The 25,429-nt window shown below is 39.5% G+C and overlaps 1 protein-coding gene across 1 annotated transcript in view; it reads left to right on the forward strand.

Annotated features, from left to right (window-relative positions):
- The window catches only part of GALNT12 (polypeptide N-acetylgalactosaminyltransferase 12), a 47,443-nt gene that overhangs the window by 16,890 nt on the left and 5,124 nt on the right, over window positions 1–25,429 (forward strand). Inside the window, exons 4-8 of the mRNA XM_058030568.1 lie at window positions 1,641–1,826; window positions 4,074–4,191; window positions 10,162–10,338; window positions 12,931–13,062; window positions 19,910–20,023. Coding sequence (XP_057886551.1) covers window positions 1,641–1,826; window positions 4,074–4,191; window positions 10,162–10,338; window positions 12,931–13,062; window positions 19,910–20,023 — 727 coding nt within the window. The remainder of the gene's footprint in view (window positions 1–1,640; window positions 1,827–4,073; window positions 4,192–10,161; window positions 10,339–12,930; window positions 13,063–19,909; window positions 20,024–25,429) is intronic.

Consider the following 25,429-nt stretch of genomic DNA (forward strand, 5'->3'; position numbering starts at 1 on the left):
AAAAAGTGATGACTTTTCACTTACTTCACTCCTTTCATAATTGAAATCATATGCCAGCTACCTACATTTACTTGTTTTCCTACTTGTTACAGGAGAAGGAAAATATTTTTACTTTTTATTGATTTTTTTTTCCTTTTCCTCTATGTGTGGATATCATTTTCATTGCTTTGTGCAATGAGGATTTGTACTAAGTTTTATGCAAGTGAGACGGGAGATAACAACATTTGTATAAGCCCTTTCGTGTGCTCTACCAAACAAGGTGTCAATGGGAGATCATAAAGAAGAAAACAGCTGTTTCACATATTCCCTCCAGCCACAAGAGGCCATTTTACACTTTGGGCAGTCTTTCTCAGCTCAGACAATACTACTTTGGAATTGCTGCTGTTCTCTGCTGCATTTAACCATCACAAGCTACAATGAGCCATTGGTCAGTGTACAGATTTTTAGCCTAACAATCCCATGAGGAATGAGCTTCCTTTGGATTACAGATGTAGTGCATCTCTTACTTGTTTGACAATATAATGTGTTCAGTTTTCCTTCACCTCTGAAACATGTAAATACAAGATGCAGGACTAAAGTGCAAATCTGCATCTCTAAGTGAAACAAGTGACTGCATTTCACTGAACTATCAGGGGGTGTCTAACTAGACCAGGGAAGATGCTAAACAGTGATTTAGGAGAAAGACCTTGGCTTGAGTTTGTGTGCTTGATGTTGCTCCTAGTACTGAGGGGGGCCATTTAGAAGGTGAGGAGAAGGCTAATAATCCCACTGCTTCCTATAAAGATGAATCCTTTTGGAAAGGAATCCTGAAAACCCTGCATGATATTGAGAAATGGGAGGAAGGGATTTATCTCCTTGTAGAAGTAAACCTGCAAGAAATGTCATCAGCTCTGATGTATTCGTAGTATGATAAAGATCTGGACTATCTTTAGATCACCCTTGTATTAGGAATGTCATTCTGTAGTGCTATCTTGTTTCTCCTTTTCATCTCCTATGTTGCCAGGGTTTCTTGAGGCCTCCTTCAGTTGTGTTTCATTGTTGGAGGTCTAATTCCCATGTTGCAGGTTTGGTTTTTTCTAAGCTCAGGGCTTCTTTTTGAGTTACTGTACTCACTGCAACATTTGCAGATTATCACAGTTACAAGAACAGCCATGACTTCAAGGGCCAAGAGTCTGGCTGGTTTATTATTCATCACTGTGAAAGTATGCAATCAAACTGCTCTCTTAAACAGCTACCTGTACAAAAGAAAATGAACACTTTTTTTCTTGATGAAGTGGTGCTGGCTATGGCAGCCAAGCCAGATGCTGAATGTGTTATCTCAATCCATCTGGCATATCTTGCTTCCACCATCCAGGAAGGTTGATGCTTGCCAGAGGAGTTCATCCTGATACATCCTCCTGATGTAGGAAAATGGGGGTTATTCTTGTATTTATTGTACCATCATTTCCTTTTTATTGCAGCATGAATTGAAAAGGAACAAAACTTCATGTTTGGTATTGTAAGCATTCTTTGTTCCTGTCAGTTCTAGTTTTGGGGATTTTTTGTTTTGTTTGTTTTGTTTGTTTTTTTTTTTAATTTTTATTTTTATTTTTAGAGGTGTTCCTAATGGAAGTCACCCTTTTGTTTTAAAACCTTACCAGGATTGCTGAAGAAGAAACAGCTGTTGTCTGCCCTGTTATTGATGTTATTGACTGGAACACATTTGAGTACTTGGGAAATGCTGGTGAGCCACAGATCGGTGGATTTGATTGGCGCCTGGTCTTCACTTGGCACAGTATCCCTGAAAGAGAACAAAAACGGAGGAAGTCCAAGACTGATGTGATCAGGTTAATTTTTATGCATCCTCGAAACTGTGCATGTGTTTTTGATTTCACCTGAAAATGCCAGGTGCTGAAAGATATTTGGGAAATGAACACATTACTAAAAAGTATGTATTTTGTTTAGTTCCCCATTTTTTCCAAAATAGCTCCTGTTTACCATATTCCTGGAAAAAATAGTGCTCTAAAAGCTGAAAATCCTGTTTCATCTTCCATGTGGAAAGCCTATTGCAAAGTAGGTTCTTGACTCCTCTAGACAAACTCTTACAGATGCTTACCAGCACATGGAAAGAGTGTAACTGATTAACTAATACTGGAGGATGCCCTCTGTGCAAAGCAAAGAGCTCTGTGTTGTAGAGGAAATGTATCATGGGCAACGATGAAAAGGGGAAAAAAAATCACCAACCAGTAAGAAGGTAAAAGCAGTTTTGAAGATTTTTTCCTGTGCTATGTAGTTCACTGTGTGCTATTTTTGGAGGTTTACCATTTTGCCAGCTCTTTACAGGGGTGAAACAGCACAGCTCTATCCACTATGGTTTCTGTGAAGGACTGCCTCACAGAGCTCAGGCTGATGTCTTCATTATGGGTTTTAATTTTGTTTTATTTTAAAACAAGATGCCATCAATTGGTACTGTTTGTCACTCAACATTGTATATTTAGGAGAGGTAAGAGAATAGACCAAGCAAGACATCTGGATAATGGGAATGGTAGACAAGGTCCTGATAGCTGAGGATCTGCTATGTTAAACCTAGCCCCATCTGCTATGGAAGTTTCTGTATTTCAGCAGTTTGTTGAAGTCAGTTAACCTGTTTGGCAATTTTAATACCGTAATTTTGTTAGTACTTTTATCTGTTATTTTATAGACCACAAAAAATATGGAATTACTAATTTTTCTCAGTCTTTTCTAAGTTCCTTATCATGATATTAATTCCCAGTATTTCACAAATACTAATGTACTTTCACTCAACAGAATGAACTTTTTTTTTTTTTTAATGGGAAAAGTGAGGTAGTAATTGAGTCTTTCTCAACATGTATTAGTCCATGTCGTCCTTAAAAAAAAAAAAAAACAAACTACAAAAAACAAATGGATTAAATATTTTTTAAAACATTTAGTTCAAATATGATGCTTGTTTTCTTCATGATAAGTAGAATTGTATTTGACAAGCCAAGAGGAAAATGATGGGGGATAAAGTTTCAGGGTAGCCTGAGGACTGGGAGCTTGACAAGTGTCTGGAGAAAGCAGCAGTGCTGGGAGTGGTGTCACCAACAGCCTGGTTTGGAGAGATCTGGAGGGAGACAGAAGGACTTGACTGGTTATGGAGTTTATTTTTCCTTCTGTCTTGTCTCATCTCATTCCATTCTTTGAAACAACATATGACAGTGTGAGACAGTGTTGCTTCAAAAAGAAAGCTGGTAAAATTAATTTTGACAGATTTAGTGTAATTAATCATTCATCTCGCTTTTGTTGATATTTACCTCAACAGCAATTTAGTAAAATTCACATAATGCCAGATGAACTTAGTTCTAATCACCATTATATACTTGGCACTTTAAAGAAAGTCATCCTAAAACTGTAAACAATAGGGAACAACATTGAACAAATACAAATTTATGTATATGTGCACACTCTACCAAAATAGAAGTACATCCCTTAAGTGTGCTGTCACTGTGGGCCTTGTGATCTTCAATGAGGACCCAGCCATGACTCCTGTTGTTTTCTTTTTCCCAAAACTTAGTAAAAAATTTAAGAACACACAGATGGTTTCTTTCTTAGAAAGAAAACAAATCTCTTTAGGGGCTATATTTACTTAAGAATTAAAATGTGAGAGGTTTTTTTAATTTATATTAGTGGTATCAAGAATGTTGGTTTTAATTACTAAAGCACAAGTATTTATTTAATTATTGCTTAAGTAAAATATATAAGGACACAGCACTTAAAATTTCAGAGCCAACTAATACAGTTCTGCCACAAAGAAGTAATGTTCTGTTATGTGAAGAGGCTCTTCATTTACACACAGACACTGCAATTGGAAAAATGTATTTTAACACAATATTTTTACATTCTGGTGTTGCTTCAGGTATGTTTTTTTTAATGCAAAATTAAATTCAAATGGCCTCATAATAATTGATAAATTTCTGACTGTTACTTTGTATCCACAAAAGACTGAGAAAATAAAAATATATTGTATTTTCTTATCTGTTACATTGGTTTAATATTTTTTTTATTCAGTTCAGAGTTTGTATTCTCTTTCATAGGTCTCCAACCATGGCAGGTGGATTATTTTCTGTGAGCAAGAAGTACTTTGATTATCTTGGTTCCTATGACACAGGAATGGAAGTCTGGGGAGGAGAAAACCTTGAATTCTCATTTAGGGTAGGTGGCTTAATTGAAAGTTTATTTTCCTCAGAATACAACAAGTTCCTGTTTCTTTCTTCATGCCCTTTTACTTAATGAGGTAGCTAAGTGCTAAGAAGGGAGCATTTAGGGAGTATCTTGTTCTTGCACTTCAGGATCACTGTACTTTTCTTCCAACTAGCCATTTTAAAGCAATTTTTAAATACATGTCTTTGTTTTGAGCTCTAGAATAAAATGTAAAAAAGGGCTGTGATACTAGTGGGTGAAGTTTACATCCTGCAGCTTGAAGGAGGTCATGGGGAAGAAGATTTGCAGTGCTTTGATGTGACTCAGAGTTCTTGCTCTGGTTGATGGAGCAAGCAGTTCCCAGAGGGGCAGCAGAAGGCAGCCCCTGTACTAATTTTAAGGTCTCTTTCTGTTTCACCTCAGAAAAAGTTTGTACAAAGGTTATAAAAGGTGGAAGATCTCCAGTAACTGTAGAGTTGTGCCCACAGGAGGCGTGACCAAGTGCTCAGATGTGAGTCAGATAGCTGTAATGGAAAGGATTTACAGCAGGAAAAGAGAGGAGACACAGCACAGTCCAGGCTGATCAGCAAAGCAGAGTTCTCCTCTGCTCACCTGTACCAGTGCTGATTCCCACTGAGCACTGGCTGCCTGTGCTTTACCCCAAATCACACTTAGCTCATTGAAGCCATCCAGTGGTGATGTAAGAGGGATGCCTCTTTTGGCTTTCATGGAGTTCACAGTTTATTATCCTGGATTACCCTTGTCTGTTCTGCCCATCATCTGTTATTTTTGATGGTCATGTTTGCATTTCTCTGAGTCATTGACTCATGGTTCAGGAGGATTTTTGGATTTTTTACCAGGTGACAACAGATTTCAAGGTTAAATAGCATTTTAATGTTACAAAACCACTTTCTTGAGAAAGGAGACATCAGCAGACTGTCTCTCTGGATGTCTGTGTGTTAACCAGAGAAACATGGAGTTTTCCTGGCTGCTGTTATGATTTCCTGCTGCCTGTAGTGCAGAAATCGTAGAAAAGAGGGTATAAAAATAAGGAACAAAAATTATTAGGAATAACAAGCACAGGCTTAGAGTTGATATGGTTTCTCTCTGGAGGAAGACTTGTCAGCTGGAAACGCTCTTCAATCTGAGTTCATGACCACCTCCTTTTTCACCTAGGGAACAGTTTCTGGCACATAAGCCCAAGCACAGCCTAGTCAGTAGTCCTGGTCTAGTTCAGCAGGCCTCCACCTGAAGGGAGAAGAAGTTCACCCACCTCCATCAGCCGTGGAACCTTCTGAAGCAGGAGTCTCTGGTCCCGGTGTACCCAGAACTTCAACTCCTTGAAGAAAACCTCTAATATGGCACATTTGGCATGCAGTTCTTGGCTTCCTGTTCTTTGTGTCTTGCTTTTGGGGAGACCAAGGCTTGCATGCAGCATGACCCTTCCTTTTGGCTCAGAGTGCCCCAGTCCCAGCTGCTGCTTTAGACCCACCCTTCCATTGCCATTGACCTCTGTGAAGCTCTGGCAGCCAATCTCATTTTGTACATCACAGGTTCCCCTGAGCCAGGGCTCCCTGGGATGCAGCAGCATGTGTGAGCAGTGCCTTTACTCCTTCAGCACGCAGGACAGAGGTCTCCTCAAGGGAGAGAGGAAGCTTCAGAGGTAGCCTAGCACACAGGAGAAGCACAAAGGGAGCAGAGTCCTCAGGAGAGAGTGCACAGACACTCTGCAAGGGTCTAAGCCAGCATGTAGGTGCAGGTGGTTCAAGCAATTCCTGGGAGACAAATGATTTAACAGGACAGGCTGTGCAACGGCCAACAAATATGCCTGGCCAATTCTCCTAGTGCAGATTGCCAGTAGCATCTGGGTATTTGTACGCAACATGCTTTGCTCTGTTTGATTTGGAGCCCTTGTACTTGTGCTCTGTGTGGAGAGGATTTTTGTGGAACAGAGCAGAGTGCTATGATGCTGTTTAACTGTGTTCTTTTGGCTGCCTGCAGTGTTCCAAGAGGTCGGAAGGGATAAATCATTGTTAGTGTTGTTGTCCTTGTGTTTTCTAAACCTGTCAGACCTGAAAATTAGGAGCAGAACTACTCAAAACTGCTGTAAATTAATTTATTGTTGCTCCCGTCTCTGAAAACACCACTCACTCCCAATGACATGAAAAGACTTGTCCTCAAGCCTCCTCTTTCTTGCACTTCGATTATTCTGAGCTGAAGAAATTCTCTGTGGTTTTGAGAGGTGCAACAAGGACAAAGCTTTCACTAAAAGCACGATGACTAAGAGAGATGGAGGCTACGTGCTGAATGCAGAATCGAGTCAATGTACCTTGATTTTGGATTGCTTAATGCTATTTGGCTGGATAAGATTTCACTTCATGGGCATAATGGGCATTGAAACTCCTCTTTCTGAGGGATTCAAAACATGCTCTTTCATCTTCTCCCTCTTGTACTCAGAGCAAAGGGAACCTGGTTGCAGCTTCTGTCCCCTCTCTGCTCTTGGTCCTGCAAGTGGCACTGCAATGTAAGTTTGTTTCTGGACCAAGGCTTAATATGTCTGTGGTCTGTCCTTCAGCCTACCATGTGCAAAAAGGTCTTTCTTCTCAAAAAGGTTCCTGCCCATGAGCCTGGGTGATACGCCTCAGAACACCTGGGGTCTTCTCTCTTCCAGTATTTTTGTATTGTTTCTTTTTGTCTGGATCTGGAACTCTGTCTTGTGTTGAGAGCAGCCAGGGTGAGTCTGTGTGTCTGGGGTGCCTCTCCACCCACCCAGCTCCCGGCAGATTGTGCATGAGCACCACACTGGGGGCTTAGCCACAACTTGTCAGAAAAAATTGCAGCAGAGAGAGAGAGCAGCAGAAACATAGGGTTTTCCACATTTTGCCCCCTTTTAGGATGTAGCATCCTTTCTATGTTTTTTATTTCTTTCAGATAGTCTTAAAGTGTTAGAATGAGCTGGTAGAGCTTTTATTCTTTAGTATTCATTGACCCAGCACAAGGTCAATTGTCCAGAGACCCTGGCAGGGACAGCGATCCCAAGGTGAGATTGTGAACATTTTCTGTAGGTTTTCATAATGCCACCATCTGTCTCTGAAAACAAAAGAAAGTATGCCGATAGTCTGCATGCATCAAGATGAAAGTGAAAGTGAAAAAAGGAATGTCACCTTGTTTTCTTATTGAAGTGGAGGAAAAATGTGTGCTTTTATAATGAGAGCTGTGAGTTACCCAGACCTAGTAAAGAAACAGATCTACATGTATGTGAGCTTGCAAAATATGCATGAAACCTTATGTGCTTTTCTGTTAGAGAAGGTTGAGCTAGTTTTATGGAGAATCTTCTGCAGAGCCACTTACTTAGCATTTAGTAATCAACTTTACTTTCTCTATTAAATTCCTCGCTTTATTTTATGGCTGTTCATTTGTACCTGATTCTATATAGAGGTCATAATTTTTCCATATTAATGAAAGTGAATAAACAATTCCTTTTGAGGAATTGTTTAGCTGAAGTAAATTCAATTTTCTTTTGTAATAGGATGACAAGATAATTTTTGTACTGTTTTTATGAAATACTTAGAATTTAGTGAGCATTGCTTAGCAACCTACAGTTATTTTTTAGAGAGCTTTAATTATTAAAAATTCAGCTGTTATGGAATTCTCTTTTTGTCATCAATTTAGCAGAGGTATGGTCAGTTTGTTTCATTCCTTTGAAATCAGACTTTATCATGGAAGAGCTGAAGCATGTGCTTCCCTTTTAACTACATTTTTATTTCGGTAGTCTTTATCATCTGTTCCTAATATATTTTTTAAAAGTAGATAAATAAAGATGAATTAATAATTCTTATGTGGAATATAACATTGGAAATTTTTAAACTAATAAAATTATGGCTCTTAATATTTGCTGACAAATCTTGAATGGTAAATTGAAGCTTTAAAAAAATAATTTTGAACATAGAAATAGTAATTATGAAAAATGTTGTTTTGAAATAAATCTCAAAAAAGGAGGTTGTAAAGTGAAAGTGGATAGTTGGTTTCATAGCAGCCTTCAAAATGGCAGTAAAGTAAGTTATCTAAGAAAATATGCAAATTGTTTAAAAGATTAGTACAGAATTCTAGATTTTTTGTATAATTCCTTTAATCATCTTTGTTCAAATGACAAATATACTGCTTCCCTGAAAAGCAGCAAAAAAGAGGAAAGAATCCTCACATGGAAAACAAGAAATTAAAATTTTAAATCCAGGAAGTAATAATTATCCAATATTCCCTATAGCTGATTAATGATTTACCTATATCTTTAAAGAAACTCTCTGTTCTAAAAGTAAACATATGTATTAGAGTGCTTACACTTTGGTAATTAAATATAGCATTGTGCCATGCAGAAATTCTGATGTTGTTATCCAAAACCAAATCAATGGAGATGATACTCATTGATCTCCAAATTTAGAAATTTTAGAGAAATTCTAAGTAACTTAAAATAAAAAAAACCCTAAAAGTTAGCAGTCTAAAACCAAGTCCTATCTTGTGTGAGTTGAAAACCTTTATCTTTTTAGATCCCTAAAACTCCCAGAGAGAGAGGTGGGAAAAGTCCCTCCACTGATCTTTTGGCACTGTTAGCAGCAGAGCTTTTATTTGCTACCTCATATCTTTCACTCCTGCTGTATTTATTTGGATAGCATATAATTAAAAATGTATGTCTTATACAAGAAGGTTGTCAGGGAGCAAACCTCTACCCCCTTAAGCCTATCCCAGCTAATTTCCTTTGTCTTCCATTTCCAAAGGAATGATGAGCTGCCACTTATGCATGGTTGAATACATGAGGAGAATTCTAAATCTTTTATGGAAAGTCCATCAGAGCCATTGGTGACGGCCTCAAGTTAGTTCAAGTACAGCAACATCTCCGGCCTTCCTCCCATCTGGCAAAATTTCAGAAACCTTGTTTCAGGCACCCTTCAGAAACAGGGCATCTGCCATGGTGTGGTCACACACAATATTGAATAGGAAATGCATAGCTCTGCTTTCCTTTCAAGTAATCAAACTTGAGATCGGAATGGGTGATGGGAAAGTGGCTGTGTAGATGAGCTGCCAAAAGTCCTTGGTTTTCGGAGGCGAAGAATGTAATTACAAAAATGTGTACATATTGCTGAGGCTAATGGATCCACATGATGGCTGTTTCTGGACTTTATCTCATGGGCTGTACATTTCCCAACCTGGGGGCCAGAGAAGTAGGAGCCTGAGCACAAGGCAGAGTGATGGTTTGCAGGGATCTGCCAATTCTACATTTGGGTGCAAGTGCTTCCTTGGCATCAAGCAGGAATATTAGTTTAGATAGGGGAGGTTGTTTCATTGTTGTTGGTTGGACCATCATAAGTTATAGAAGTACTTTGCTTTTTCTTTTCATGTGCTGGCTCTGGGGTACATTTCCCAGCTTTCCAATGGAAAAGGTTACTGAGATTTTATCACCAGGCACCTATGCCGCCCTTCTAGATTGGTGAATGTACAAATGGGAAGCTTACCTTTGCCAAGTCAGCTTTGTAGAATATATAGATGGTACATAGAGCTATAGATTTCTAATAAGAATTAGTTATCAGTTACTGGTTTCTTTCTGAAATAGCTATTTATGTGGTTAATTTGGAAAAGAAACATGCTTCTTTTGTCTTTTAATTTTTTTTTTTTCAATAATGCCTGCATAACTTGTATGGTAGATCACATCTTATCATGAGAAAATAAAGCTAAGAAAGGAATATTGCACTCCAGATAAAACCAGAGTGATTATCTCCTTGTGAACTCAGAGCAAATTACTAAGAGCAACAAGGATGTAATTCTATCCAGTTTAGTCATCAAATGAGACACAAAATTATTGTATGTGTTACTTGTAGTGTGGTGTGATGTTCTTGAGATGGTGTTGGTCTTACACAGGCTTATTGTTACTATATCCTTGAGCTTGCAAAAGACAAAATTAATGACACACACTGTCAATTCTTTGCTCAGGTATGGCAGTGTGGAGGAAGTCTTGAGATCCATCCTTGCTCCCATGTAGGTCATGTTTTCCCCAAACAAGCCCCATACTCACGGGTCAAAGCTCTGGCAAACAGCGTGCGTGCAGCTGAAGTGTGGATGGATGAATATAAACAACTTTATTACCACCGAAACCCACACGCTCGCCTGGTGAGTTCAACTCCATTGTTCCTGCAATTTCAGAATTTGTTTTCAACTTACTATTGGCTAAGCTAATACTTAACATGAAGTGCTTTCTATGCTTATTTCTTATTCCTTCTGAAAGTTTTTCCCAGACATAGAATAAGTGTATAATTTTTAATTCATTGGAAAAAGATTTAAAATTCTGTAAGAGTACAAGGTGGCCCAATCTATGTCAATAATAAGAGAAAAAATAAAAGAATAATATGAAGCGGGATCATCAAAGCAAGGAGGAGTTGTTTAGCCTAAAATGTGCACTTCTGTGAAATGGCCGATCCTGGACTCTCAATAAGAATTACACAATTAATGAATGCAAATCCACAACTTTCAGTGGACAGTAGACTTCAGGTAAACAGCATGTTATTAATATTTAGCAAAATTACCTGTCTTGTGATAATTGTAAAACTTTGGACTGATGTAAACCAAAATATATTTTTCTGTTTGATTTACTGCTGCACCATGTTCAGTTAAAAAAAAAACCAAAACACCAACAAGTAGAAACCAAAATCAATATTGAAATGATTAAATTAATTGAAATCAATCATGGCAACTCAGATGAAAATGTTCCTAATAAAATGTTTCAAGTATCAGTTCTGTCAGTTTTGAGTTCTTTTAAGTTGATATTTTTATTTTCCTTGAAATGAAAATACAAGATCATTGGTTGCAGAATTTTTCAGGAAATTATTACTGTGAAAACTGACTATGTCAAAACAGTAAAGCAGTGTGCAAATTCATAACTTGGACGTGTTTATCGTTAGGGGCCTGAAGGCTGGAAAACAATAACACTGGAAGGTTCTCTCAGTGTCTAGAAATGAATTAAATGAACCCCTGTCACAACGTCTGAAATTCAGGCCCCAGAGAAATCATTGTCTGCTGTTGCTTGTTTCTGGAGGTGCCTGGTCTCCCCAGCATGATCTCTTTGCATGAAGTTTTCTAAATGCTGCCTTTTTGGTTTTGTGCCTGGGATGGGCTGCTGGGCATCAGCCTCTGGCTGCACTGGATCAGACCTGAGTGGGGCAGGGAGCCCCAGATCAGATCAGATCAGATCAGTGTGGGGCACAGGGAGCCCCCCACTCGTTTGAGTGGCCAACCCCTATAGATGCAGCAGGGGAAAACTGCCCTTGCAAACATGAGACTTTTAAAAAATATGCTACAGGATGCTGGAGAAGATGAATTTGGTTAGCTTTCATCTTGTGTTTGTTTGGATTAAATTGGGTAATTAGATCATTATAGTCCACACATTTGTAATAATTGGTTTACTTTAATGTCATAAAAGCCATTTAGGTTTTATTATCGGAGTCTGACTTGGAGAGAAATATGGGATTTGCCCATAGGCAACGCCAGGCTGATTTCAGCTTGTCATACACAAAAAGAGCAATAAATGCTGACAATTTTTCTTGTAAAGTGCTGGGCATCTTATGTCTGTAATGACAGAGCTTTAACTTTAAAGGATATTTGTGTTAGTACTGAAAGTTTCATGTATTGGCTTATTGTAACACAGTGGATATAAGCTGAAACTCATGAGGGTTATTTTTCCACATATCAAAGCTGCTGCCAATGAACTTTGGTTTCCATAATGCTCTGTGCACCACTTGTTGCAGCAGTTGAGCTCAGACCTTTTTACTTCATCAAACCCAAATATTCAGTTCTGTAGCATACAGGAAAATGATTGATGTTATGGCTGCAAAAATTGGTTCCATGAAGTTTCACTGCAAGATTAATGTTCAGACCTCAGAGCTAATATGTCACGCTGTTTGTTTATTCAAACAGGCATCTCTGTTTTACATCTGCTTTGTGTTTTCAGTGGTATTTCCACAGCTCTGAGAAATGCAAATACGTTTGTGGTTTGATGAAAGACTCTGTCAAGTGACCTGTAAAAATCTGGGGGCTGCAAACGCTCTCTCATGCCTGACTATCTGAAATCCCTAGTCAATATGAAGATAGGGTTTTGAAGACAGACATAAAAAGACATGGACTCTGCTCCAATCCACAGACAGGGAAAAGTCTGCAATGAAAGCTTTGCTCTGGAGGTTTAAAATTTCATACTCCCCACCCCCCCAAAATGGTGAAGTTCAAAGGATGCATTAGCAGATTTCACAAATTTCATAACTTAAGTGTAGAACTGTACAGGTAATTTACAAATGGATAGTGTTACAATTTAAAGTCCTAAAGATTCATTCACTGCTTTGGAGATTTTCAATTATGTATCTAAAGGAAGTCTCATTTTCCAGTACGCCTTCTCAGTCTCCAGCAATCTGTATTCAAGGGCTTCCTCACTTGCAGATTCAGGGAGTTTTCTTACACAAACTCTCTTCTAGAATATTTTAAAGTTCTACTTGCACAGTTCCAATTATTTTTTGTCAGCATTTAACAAATGTAAGGATAATGAAATCAAATCCAGCACCCAAACATGGTGATATTTCCTGGCTAGAAGTCCTACTCATCACTGTAGCATACGGTTCCTAATAATGTATACAGATAATTTAAAAGAGAGCATCTGTTCTGGATTTTTTTTTAATTTTTTTTTCTTTCCTTTCTTTTTTTTTTTTTTTTTTCTTTCAGGAACCATATGGAGATGTGACAGAAAGGAGACTTCTACGAGAGAAGCTGAAATGTAAGGACTTCAAATGGTTTTTGGAGAACGTGTATCCAGAACTTCACGTACCCGAGGACAGACCAGGCTTCTTTGGAATGGTGTGTGGCTGCTGAGAAGGGAGCCTGCTTGCAGTTCTCTGAGCTCTCCTTCTAAGTTAGTGTGAAGGTGGTTTTGTGCCTAAATCAGTTTGGGATTTTGGTAGAATTCACTTAAAACTGGTAGGCTTTAAAATGTAGTATTTATCAGAATCTTTATTGAAGGGAATGGTGTTTATGAAGGAGTGCTGAGACAGAGTAGGAGAACAGGTAACGTTGCTGTGGATTACTCCTTCTAAGTGACATCTTGGGACTGTTAGAGGCAGGAAAAGAGGAGATTTTTATTTCTCGAAACATTTTGTAACAAAAACATAACAGTAAAGTGTTTTATTTTACTTGTTGAATTGAAAAGAAAAGGAGTCTGCTTTGAAACATATGTTCATACATTTTATCTGATGAAAACTATGATGCTCTGCTGATGGGAAAGAGAACTGGTGCTAAGTGCTTCCAGATCATAGGGGATTCTGTATATTAAACCAACAGGTTAATTTTTAATCTGGAGGTCACTTTAGACCAACAAGGGCACAGGCAATAGTTTCAATCAGAATCCTCTTCTCTTTTAAGAGCTGACAGCTCTTTATGCTCTTTGCAGCTTACAAAGAAATATAAACTATAGCTCTGTGTATATTACATTACTGTAATCTCATCTGGAAGGGATGAAGGCAGAGATGATGCAGCAAGTAGCTGTTTCCTCTGAAAAATCACCTCTCTTCTCTCTACCAGCTGCATGTTAGGAACACAAAACTGCACCTTTCCACCAGGCAAAGATGTATCAAATACCTTCCTAATTACCAAATGCCACATCGACTTAAAAGTACTTTTGCTGGTAACTCAATCTCTCTGCAGATCCAGCTGAGCTGCATTCCCACACTGCATCATCACATCCAGCCCTTGTCTTGCTGCCATCTGCCCTTCCCCAAGTTACTCAGCCTCTGCTGAATCTCCTTCAGGAAAGGGAAAAAAAATCTGATCTCTGTGGACATACAAAACATTCAGGAACAAAGTCTCCCCGCAGTCTGCCCTAATAGCTTGGTAACTTGTTGAATGAAAAAGATGCTAATGTGGAAATGCTGTGGTTTCCCCTGGGGAAAACTCCTCCCCTGGGGAGCTGTGGGAGCTCCTCCAGGGAGGGGAGCAGTTGTCAGAAAAGCCCTTAGGAGCCTCTGGGAGAATTGCCACCCTCCTCCATTTGTCTTGGAGCTTGCAGGAGAGGTGATATCTCTGTGATCAGTGGCATGAAAGGTGCTACCCACCATTATCCAGTACCTTGAACAAACCCTGGTACAACACTGGTTCTGTTTTTGCTCTTTTGTTCTTTGTTGCCACTGGCAAGTTCTGAGACAGTTGAAGCAGTAAAGTATTATAAGACTTAACTTCCAGGAGCATTTCAGGTATTTTATCCTTCCCTCCACCTCCATCCTTCTCCCTCCAAAAGAAAGGGTTAGACTGGTGCCAGTGAAGAGAAGGGATTTGTGCAATTTCTTTTATGATTTAATTGTCATCTTCAGGCAAGGAGTTGACAGTACCTAGAAATAATAACTCTTGTTCAGAGCTGCTTGAGGTATCTAGAGTGTAATTTAGGTGTGCTCTATATATTTCTCCAAAAACAATTCATAAATGCTGTCATCTAGTTGTGAGCATAATGAGAATACGCCATTTTTGGGGGGGAGGAGGAATTTAAAATGTGATGGAAATATGGTTGTACTCTGAGAAATTGGGAGTGCAGAAACGACACCTACTGATTCAGCTGATTTGTGGATATTGAGTCCCATCTGCTAGCTTCAATGAATCACTGATCTTGTTCTTTACTCCCGCCTCAGCTGTGTAGGGCTTTTCTGCTTCACAAAAATACTGTATTTAAAAGTGTCAGCTTTGATAACAGCTCAGCTTAGTGTGAGGTTATTTAATTGTTCAAGGAGAATACAAGGGAATATGGAGATTTTTACTTCCCTTAAAAATCTTTTTACTTTTGAACTGAACTTAAAAATATTTCTAAGATTACCTGTAAGTCAGCCATGTGCTATTCAAACGGAGTCAAGAATTAATGAGCAGCGTTCAGTGCTGTGCACTGGCAAGCAGCTTCTTATGCTACATTTTTTTTCTTGATACATGGATAAAAATATCCATACTACCTACCCTTGGTTATCTAAAATGCTGGCTGCCTCAAACTTTACTTAAACATACTGAATTATGAACCTTTTTTGCCTGAGATATGATTACATTCCTGCAAACTGCCTGGCATCTATAAAAGAGATAAATATCTTCTTGCTGCTCCTTGGGCTTCGTGCAGCTTTGGAACTTTGTGGGATATGAACCTTCTGCCTTGAATAATTTCTTTGAGGGGGCAGGAAGAAGTGATGCTGGTGGGCACTCAGTGGGTTAGAATAATATGTCAGCGCTTCTGGAAAGGCTGATAATACCTTTTAGGCTCTGGTGTAGCACACTGATGTATCTTTTTCTGGCACAGCCTCTGATTTGGCCATCCTTGAGCATGCAGAGTACCTATGAGTAGGTAGGTGTGAAATTGTAACAAGGCTTGAGCCCCAGCTCTGCCCAAATTGCTCACCTGGACAGCAGAGACTGGGTCGGCTTACAAATCCCAACTACCCTGGGAAGGGATGGTGTGGGAGTCTGTAGGGAGAGCTTTGAGCCAGCTGGTGTGCTCAGCATTGGTGTGGTGACATCTCTGCATTGTGCAGCTGGGTGGAGATAGAGGGGCTGGGCAGCTCTGTGCTCTTTCCATGTTATGGGTGACTGTGGAAAGGCACGGCTGCAAAGCAAGGCAGGAGTCAGGGCTCTTCTCTCTCCTGAGGTATGCATTAAGGATGGCTGGCATTGAGGTGCATATCCAAGGATAAAGACTGGGGTCAGTCAGTGAATTTGGCTTTAAGTTTGGTATCAAGATTGCTTTTAAAAAACAGCGGTGACACAAAAATCAGGATTTTACTCTAATTTGATCACTTGGTGGTGAGACCATACTATGTAAGTTTGATCACTTGGTGGTGAGACCATACTATGTTCTGACATGGTAAGTTTTTCTTTGCTCTCAGTTTCTAGCTGATATTTCTTTCAGCTGAATGTAAAGCAACTAAGCTGATAGATGTCTTGTGCTGGGACTTTCTATCGGGTCTCTCTTTCTGCCTTCTATCACTAAAGGCATCTGTTTCTGACTGAGTCAGTCGGGAAGTCAAAAAACTTGAATTTTTCTTTTGACAGTTCCTTCCCTATTTTCCTCCAAGACCATCTCATCTCATCAAGTCCTCAGTCATAATTTTCTTTTAATTTAGACTAGATATAATCCTAAAGAAATTGGAAGGAAGATTTTAAACTATGCCTTTAAAACTTTGAAGAATTTTGTTTTGCTGCAACATGAAAGAGAATTTAAAATTATTTAAATTATCTAAAGAACACATATGTTTGGACAGGCTTGCAGAAGAATACAGCTATGTGCTTTAAATTACATAATCAAAGATATTGCATGACTCGTGCTTCAAGTTGTCAGAGGTATCAGGGTCCCTTCTCTAAGGTATACCTCTAAAACTTCATTATAATCCAATTTGTAGAGTTGCCACTTGACATTGACTTGGTAGCCAAGATTAGGACTGACTAGACCTGGAGACTTTATGCCAATCACAGGAAAATATGCACCACTTGGTTGGCTCTGAAAAGCCTCTGAAAGCTAGGCAGAAGCTTTTAAAAAGGAATTTCTGGAAGAAATTCAAGTGTTTGGTAGTGAACACACCATTGCTTGAGCCACATGCTTATAGGTTTTTGAGCTTCCCAGGGGGATTTGGGCTTGCTGGGGTGAGCCAATGAATCCAACAGCAGTGTGTCACCTTCCTTCAGAGGGTTTTAGTCATCAGTCTTGTATGCCCTTTTCAGCATTGCCCTTAAGTTAACAGGTGATATGAAAATAGCATTTACTCAGTAGAATAATTTCCTGTGACTGCTTGGATTACCTTTGAGGTAAAAGCTGATGTTTGATCAGTACTAGTGAAGCTGTCTGGCTTGCTGCAAATTCATATCTTACTGCATCCCACAGTATCATCTGTCCATCTCACTAATAGATCAGCTCCACTGCCACTGGCAGAATAAAGAGGATTCTGATCTATTTTGTGGATGTCGAGAAAGGTTGGCAGGGCTCCATTGGCTGTACTTATCAACTAATGTAATGAAGTTTTAATGTCAAAAATCTGTTGTTGATGGTTTGTTTACAATGCACTTTATCAAACTAAGACTTATTCATAGAATGCCAGCTATATTGTGTAGTTACATGCAAGTGTCCAGATATTAGGAAACAATAGATTGAAATATTTCCTAGCAGTAAGAGTTAAGGTCTATGGTGAATATCTTGGTGTTTATTACCTATGTCAGCCTCCAAACAGTGGTAACTAAATGGCACAGAGAGTGACACCTGTAGTTTCAATAGCAATGTTTCAATAAGAAGCAAATGCTGAAAAAAACACAGCCAATAGTCCTGCATGGGTATGTGGTTTTAGATCTGAACAATGTGTTTTAATGGCAAGGTGATCAACATTTTTTCTTGCTTCTGTTTCTCTAATGCAGCATTGTGCAAAAGAAGTAAGGTAAGTCACACAGAAAATTTTAGTCTCGTTGCATGACTTGTTTATGGTGGATGTGGGAATAAACATAGCTTCAGAAATGAGTGGGTGATCACTGTTTTGATAGTGCACTCTTGCACATAAAAGATACTTAAACTGTATATTTTCATTTAACAAGAGAAAAATATTTCACAAATTGTCTTATACTTTTTTCTGCCTTGGAACAGAGGGCAGGTGTGTATCTTTGTTTTTTTGGGTTTTTTTAATAAATGGTGCTACAGTCAGATTTTCAAATTTTTCTATGTCATTTCAAATCAGGTAATTTAAAAGCTTAGAATATACTATTCCCACTGATTAGGTCTTGAATACTTATTGGCTTCCTGATGAAATGTGGGCGTATCTACCAATGTCTGACAAAATAAAAGAACCAGGTGAACAACATGGACCATGTACATGCAGGAAAATGTCAGCATGTATCACAAGCTGACATTTCATTTATGCATGAAAGCGAAAAAGGAGAGAACATACATGGTAACACCCTAGAATACAGCTTCATTTTCAAACCATCTGACATGAAGCTTAAGTTTAGTAAGCTTTTACATATCTTTTTGCTGTGTATATTTGGGCATTGAGTAACATGCATATGAGAGTTACTGTAGTTCTGGTGATGCAGGGCATTTTCAAACAGATTATTTAAAATTTCCCAAAAGGGAGCTCACACTTGAGCATGTGCCAGGGGCTAATGGCAAAGAGCACTAGGGAAGTCATTGGGCTGCCTGGAAGGGCACCATGGATGAGGGCTTTGCTGCCCTTGGAGCCAGTAGACAGTCAGGCAGAGTCATATGTTATTAAACCTACTAATGGGAGACCCTCTGGTCCTGAAGACAGCTGCTGACAACAACAATTGTAGAGATAAAATTACCATTTTAAGTGGTTATGACTTTTAGGTTGATGTTTCCTGATGTAGAATGTAGAAACATGAGAAGCTTATTGTTTGGTTTATGTAGTTCCATGGCAGTGTTAAAAATAGTCTATGTAAGACACTTCTCTTTCCTGTTTTTCTAAGTGTAATTCTTGGCTCCCATTAGGAAAGTAAACAAAATGTTTTATTTTGGCTGTTCAAGGAGGGTTGCAGTGGTCTAATGTGGGAGTGAGCACAAGGCAGTGGAAAGAAGATGTTGGGTAACAGTAAAAGTAGAAGTTGGCAAAGCAAACATATATAGAACACAAGTATTTAATTTTCCAGCTTGTGTGGTTTGCTCTGTGGTGGGTTTAGGCCCCGCAGGGTTTGTCTTGTTTGTTTAGTTCTAGCCGCCTGCAATCCCTGTGTGTCCGCTCATTTTCCACATTAAGAACTCTGGATACGATTATCATGACTAGGGAAGAACAGTGAAATTACACCTTGCTGAACTAACTCTTCTGAGATTTACTCTGCCTATTCTTTTTGTCTGTGATATAATTACACTCAGTAACAGGGGCATTCAGCTTCTTGTTTACAGAACCTATTCTGCTCTGTGTGTTTTCAAATTTGGTTATGTGGCTGATACCAGGAATCAGTGGCTATGTGATTGTTTAACTTATTTTTAGTTACTTTTGCCTCCTGAATACTTAAATGCAAATCCTTAATAACTAGCCTGTTGTTTTTAAAATTAGCTAACTTAATATTTTAAAATTTTATGTAGAAGTTATGTACCTATTCTGTGAGAGGTCAGCAACATGAGTCAATAGCATTTAATATCACACCATAATAATATCCCTTTCCAAAGATATATTTTGCCCACTTTCAAAATTTCTGATCCTAAAATCTGTCTGCTTGTTCTGCCTCAAGAGGGTACTGGAGTCCTTTTGAGAACAAATCCTCCTAACATTTCCCATTTGACAAACTGAGGAAAGCATGTATTCATCTTTTCATAAGAAAATTGAACAAGTAGATCCTGGGGGAAAAAGGCATGGCAGACTCTTTTGTTCTGCATGAGTTGCTGGCTTGTTGGGTTTCAACACACTTTTTCATAGTTTCTACCTACTTCCTTTGCAAATACATTGGAACACAGTGTCATTCCTAGGGGAAGCCATCATGTCTGGCTGCTTGAGTGCTCAAAGTCAAGATGATCCAGTTTTATTTCTTATTAGTCTGAGAGATGTTACCATTGCATCCCTTTGATCTATTCCGTTGCTTTGCACTAGCTTTGGGATGGATCTCAGAGCCCAGCAGGATGAGTGTAGAGTGACTACAGAATATGTTCCTTACTTTAGACTAATATTTTAAAATGTTCTTTTGTTTTGATTAGCTGAAGAATAGAGGAATGGAAAACTTCTGCTTTGATTATAATCCTACAAATGAACATCAAGTAACTGGACAGAGGATCATACTCTACCCATGCCATGGCATGGGACAAAATCAGGTAAGAATAATGTTTTATTTTTATTTTGACTAACATTTAGGGTTGTAATGTAAGGAAGTATGGTAAAGTCATTGCAGTAGGGCTGAGAGAATGTGTTGCCGCAGTAAGGTGATCTTAGTTTGAGTTTTGATTCTTGCACTAAATGCTTTTTATTTTGATGTATCTTCAGGTCAGATTTTCTTCATTCTGAGGATGTGTCTACCCAGCCCAGGGAACTCATGCATACCTTTATTTTGCCTTTCCACAGAGCTCATTAGAAGGGGTAATGGCACATCACTGCAGCTATTGTGCTCACAGGCCAGTGCTCACTCAACTCCAAAACCCCTCTGAGCTTCTCTCCGTCCATGTCTCTAAAGCCCTTAATAACATTGGAAACCTCACCTGGTTCCACCTGGGTCTGTCATCATGCCTCTTCCTCGTGGTGCTTCTCTAACTACCCAAGAGGTTTTTGGCCACATCTTCTCCTGTCCTTCTACAGAAATCTCCTCCTTGCTTGGGCTCCACAGTCCAGGAGAGCAGAGGCTCTCTTTAACGCTGTCATTCTTGCTGTCTTGTTTTTAACTTCTGAAGATGAAAATGCTGTTTTCTTTCTCCATGTTGACTGAACCTGTGTGCAGCAGTTGTTAGTTTTGATACCTATAAGCCTCTCTGCATAATGCCATGGTAAAAGTGTTGTGGGGCACTGTGTGAATGGCTAGAATGGCTGTTTTTGCATAGTTTTGAGTGACCACCTTCCAGAATTGAAGTTTGATATTTGATGTGGGTCATGTACTTGCCTATCTTGATTTTTGGCTTCTAATCCCGATTAGAGTAAACACAGTACTTGAGATATGGTTTCATCAGTGCCAAAGGTCTTGTGAGACCTCTTGTACATAACCCTATGACAGCTTGGGTGGCTTGACTGTTCAGGTCCTTTTTTAGTGAAATTAATCCAAACATTCAGTTAGGATTGTTTGGAAAAAGGAAAAAAGGGAAAACAAAGTTTGGAAAAAAAACAGAGATGTGAGAGTTAGGCAGAGTATCTGCTATCGTTCTGAACTCTGCTTAAAAAAACAAACATAAAAGCTCAAGGAGTGTAAAACAAATCTGTATTGAGGAGAAGGCTTCTAATATGAATTGCACTTTACATGAGAAAGGGGAAAGAAAAAGCAATGTACCTCAGATCTTAAGAGGAAATAGATTTGCTGCTGATAGCAAGTTTATTGCCTAAATTATTATAACTATTATTTAGTATTATTTATTAGCTCATGTCTGGTTTGTGTCTTAGGTTTCATAATATTTCTGTCCTTAAGGTCAAGGTGCAGAGGAAGGCAGGGTGAGAATCTTGTACGATAAAAGCCAAAGGACTTCAATACTGACAGATGGATGCCAATTATGCTAAGCCCCACCTCACCCTGTTTACTCGAGTAACCTCAGTTTAAATTCTTGCAGAAGTTAAGAATACTTCTATAGCTCTCTATAGAGAAGTTAATAATCAGATAACCCAGTCAAGTCACTTTCTTATAAGTGACTTGATAGCTTTTGTAGATTAAGAAGCATTTAATATAGAGGATTACATGCTAACATGCCAAAGGTATTTATAGATATATATTTCCTTGTATTGCAGATTACAGAGAGGAGAGGGGTTGCATTTTTTTTTTGCATTTCTCTGAGCAAAAAGAGTTAGCTTAAATTTCATCTCTTTCCCCAAGAAAGAATAAAGAAATAAGATAAAAGGTGAAAGCAAAAGAGAAGTACAATTCAGAGACGAATTGCCATGGTTTTACAGTTATCCTTTGTTTAGCTGGCACTGGGAGATTAACCTAAGAGATTAACTGAATTTACTGCAAGATATCACATCTCTGGGTATTAATGCTCTTCCATCCCTGCTGGTGGTGCATCCGTGTACCTGCGGTGGCAGGCGCCGGGCCGGGAGCAGCGACACTCTGGGAACTGTGCAAACCGCTCCCTCTGCTGGCACCTGGGCAGGAGCAGGAAGGAGAAGTGGAGAAAGCACTGACTGCAAAGTAAACCAATAAAGGAAAATATGGGATGACTCGAGAGAACTGCAGAGCCTGAGGAGGGAAGGCCAAACACAGGAAATGGGTAAAACAAGATTAGCGAAATGGGCCAAAAGGCACGGGAGGGCTGGCAGGAGCCAGGCAGAAAGGGCCAAGGTGACAAAGGCAGTAGTAGTTTGTGACAGAGGTTGAGCAGCAGGTGATGAGCTGGGCATGTGTGACACAGGGAAGAGTAGGACAGGGAGCAGATCAAGCAGAGTCATTGGAGAACATTTTAGTGGAAAGGGGCATGGTGACTGAATGAGGGAGCTGAGATACCAGCTGGCAAAGGAGGACACGAGTAGGGGTGATAGGTAGTTGCAAGAGAACAAGTGGACAGCAGGAAGAGTTGTGTGTGGGAGAACAGAGGAAGACTAAAATAAGACAAGATGTAGAAACACAAGTGAGGTGGGAAATGAAGTTGGGGTTGCTGGACTTGCAGCTCCCTTTTCTGGCTCGCAAATAGCTTTGAAACCTACCAGCAGGACATTTCTCTCCATTTCTTTCCCATCCCACCACCTTCTTGACAATCTGAAAAGGTAGCAGGCTGTTCCTTGTGGTGTGAATCCTTTGGCAGGTGACACTGTCAGAATCAAAACAGTCAAGTCTTCCACATTTATGTCCATTGCTGTCTGTTGATGAAATGATTGTGGCAAGGTTTGGTCATCCTCTAGTTATAACAACAACGGAGTCTCAGAGATGTTTACTGACAGCAGGCAGCCCTTAACTTCTCTTTGGCCCCCTAGAAGGGAATCCACCATCCTAATCCCAAACCCTTTCTGCCTTTTTTTCTGTGAGTTTGTTCTCATCACTCCACTCTTTATCTATATAGAGTTTTAGCAGCAAGCCCTTATTCCAAACTTTGCTCCTATTCCCTATCCCACACCACAGGCAGGTGGCTATTTATGTAGGGGACAACTTCAAAACTCTTTTCACTGGCAACAAGTCTCCACTTGGTGACCTCTGAATATCTGTGTGCACTGTGCTGAGAGGAGAGAGCACTGTGCTCTTGGTTATTTATAAAGCCCAGCAGCTGCTCCTGTTTTATGTCTCAGTGAATAAAACCACTCTCAGAAAACTAAAGTTCCTGGTAGTTTGTTTCTGTTCCTTCTTGAATCCATGGTCTAATTGAGAGGGTTTCTTTTACTTCTTTTGTGTGAGTGTAAGAAAACTAACTGGAGGGTTTTTTTTAAATTAGCATTATCCTTATCACAAGAAAGGGAGGATAACACTGCAGTATTAAAAGCTGAGTGTATCCATAAGAGAGGAAGGAAATACACAAAACACTGGGCACTGATTGCTTGTACCTCAGGCTGCTTATGTTTTGTGGGAGTGTGTGCCCCACAGAGGAGAATGAAAGGCTTTGAAACTCAACACCACTAAAGCCCTTTGCCCTTCTGGGTATGGCTGGGAAGCAGTACAGAGGGCAGCAATGTGTGATGGCAAGAAATCAGCCTGATGTGATAAGAGGATGGGAAGACACTGACTGACAGTGTTCTTCCCTGAATTACCATTTGGAGCTGATACATTTGACATTAACAGTGAGAGGGAAACAAAGAAGTTAGCAAAGCCCTTGGGTTTTCAGCAATAAAGAGGATCAGACCTGGTAACCTCTCTGCTGGTTCTACCCATCAAATGCAAACTTTTCCCTGCATGCAAAACAACAGGCACAGAGAAGGATGAGAGTGTGTTTCAGGGTCCAGTGAGGTAGCCAAAATCTGCTGCTGGCCCCAGAACCAGAGAGACACTGATGCAGCTGAGACATATCCTGTGGATTGTCCAGAAGCCAGAGACACCGGGTAAAAGGCCTCATCAAGTTTGCCAACAGCACTTAAGGGAATCTACTGATTCTCAGAAGGAAAGAAATGCAGTAAGGCTACTAGTTACTGGGCTGTGGATCAGTTTGAAAATGCTTCCTTTCTGCTAACAGAATGCAAGAAAAGAGAACTAAAAAATGCTTTACCTTTTGAGGAGGAAGATATTTATTTCCTGTATTACTAGAGCTTGGAAAAGCCTGAAGTATTTATTCAGTTTGAAGTGTAGGGTAATAAACTGATTATGTTCATTGGGCAACAAGGCAGGAGTGCTTGGTTGTTAGTACTATAACCCCATTCCTTGAAGCTATCCAGAAATTAACTGTTTTACTTGCTCTTCTTTGGAATCTGGTGCAAGTCCTTGAGAGACCATTCAGGAAAGATATCACTAGTAAGAAGTGCTCTGATCTAGAAGCTGCTCCATTTATTCTTGGCACATCTGGTACCGTCAGCAGCTTGCAAGCTTTCACTTATACAAATTGCTAAAGAGTTATTATATCTAATACATCCCCTAACGAGCAAGGCTCTAAATATGGATTTGTGAAAGTGGCAGCTGTAAAAAGTGTCCATCCACACACAACTGAGCAGAACTGAGGCTTTTTCTTTATTCACAAGCCATAGGATTAAAATACATGTCTCTGTAGCTCACTGTGGTGCCCAAAGTAGCGGGTTTTCCATGTGTCAGTCAGATACTGAACCTGGGAATAAAGCCTAAAGGCCAGGGAGTAGCTGCTGCCTGTTAGGGTAAATAATAATAACAGGACCAATATTCACCCAATTTATTTTTGTTGTTGATGAGTTTTTTTGTTTTTTGCACATGGCAAATGTAAAAATAGTGCAACCTACATTGTAGGAACAGATCTTAGCAATAGGTTTCAAGGGAAAGTCATGGTCTCTGGGGTCTTATGTTAGCAGGGAGACCTCAAACCTGATGTTGCTTTCTCAAAAACACTCATTTACCTTTGTGGCTTACCACAAATGAATGGTGGCAAACAGGTGAATTCTGGGGGGCAGGGGGGAGGCCTGGGGTCAGTCACTTGCATCATTGCTGGGAAAAAAAAAGCCATGAGACTCCACAGGGTGGTGCAGTGGGCAGCATCGGTCAGTGTATCGCTGTGACAGCTGCCTTGACAGAGAAATTCCTGATTGTGATAATAGGAGGGGCAGATTTCATGAAACAACTACTATCAGTATAGTCCAGATCAGAGCTCTTACACTTGGAAACGGATGGCTGAAGATTTTGTAATAGCACAGTCCTGTTTATACTGAAACTCCACTTCCAACTCCTCATCAAGGTTATTAGCCCTGGTGGTTGTTAAGGATGTTTTTGTGGTAAGTTCAAGTATGCACATTTCTGAATTAGTACAGCCCCCTTCACAAAGTCTTACAGTCTCCAGAGGGGAAACAAAACAAAAGAGGATTCCTTCTCTCCCTCATCCTTTTATTGGTCTCTGCTAATGCAGCTGTACTATGGGTAATAAGCAATTTTCTGATGTTTATACAACTCTCCTCTACTTTATTGAGTATAATTTAAATCAGATCTAAACACACAT

This window comes from Melospiza georgiana, chromosome 1 (genome assembly GCF_028018845.1).
Source record: "Melospiza georgiana isolate bMelGeo1 chromosome 1, bMelGeo1.pri, whole genome shotgun sequence".
NCBI classification, from domain to species: Eukaryota; Metazoa; Chordata; class Aves; order Passeriformes; family Passerellidae; genus Melospiza; species Melospiza georgiana.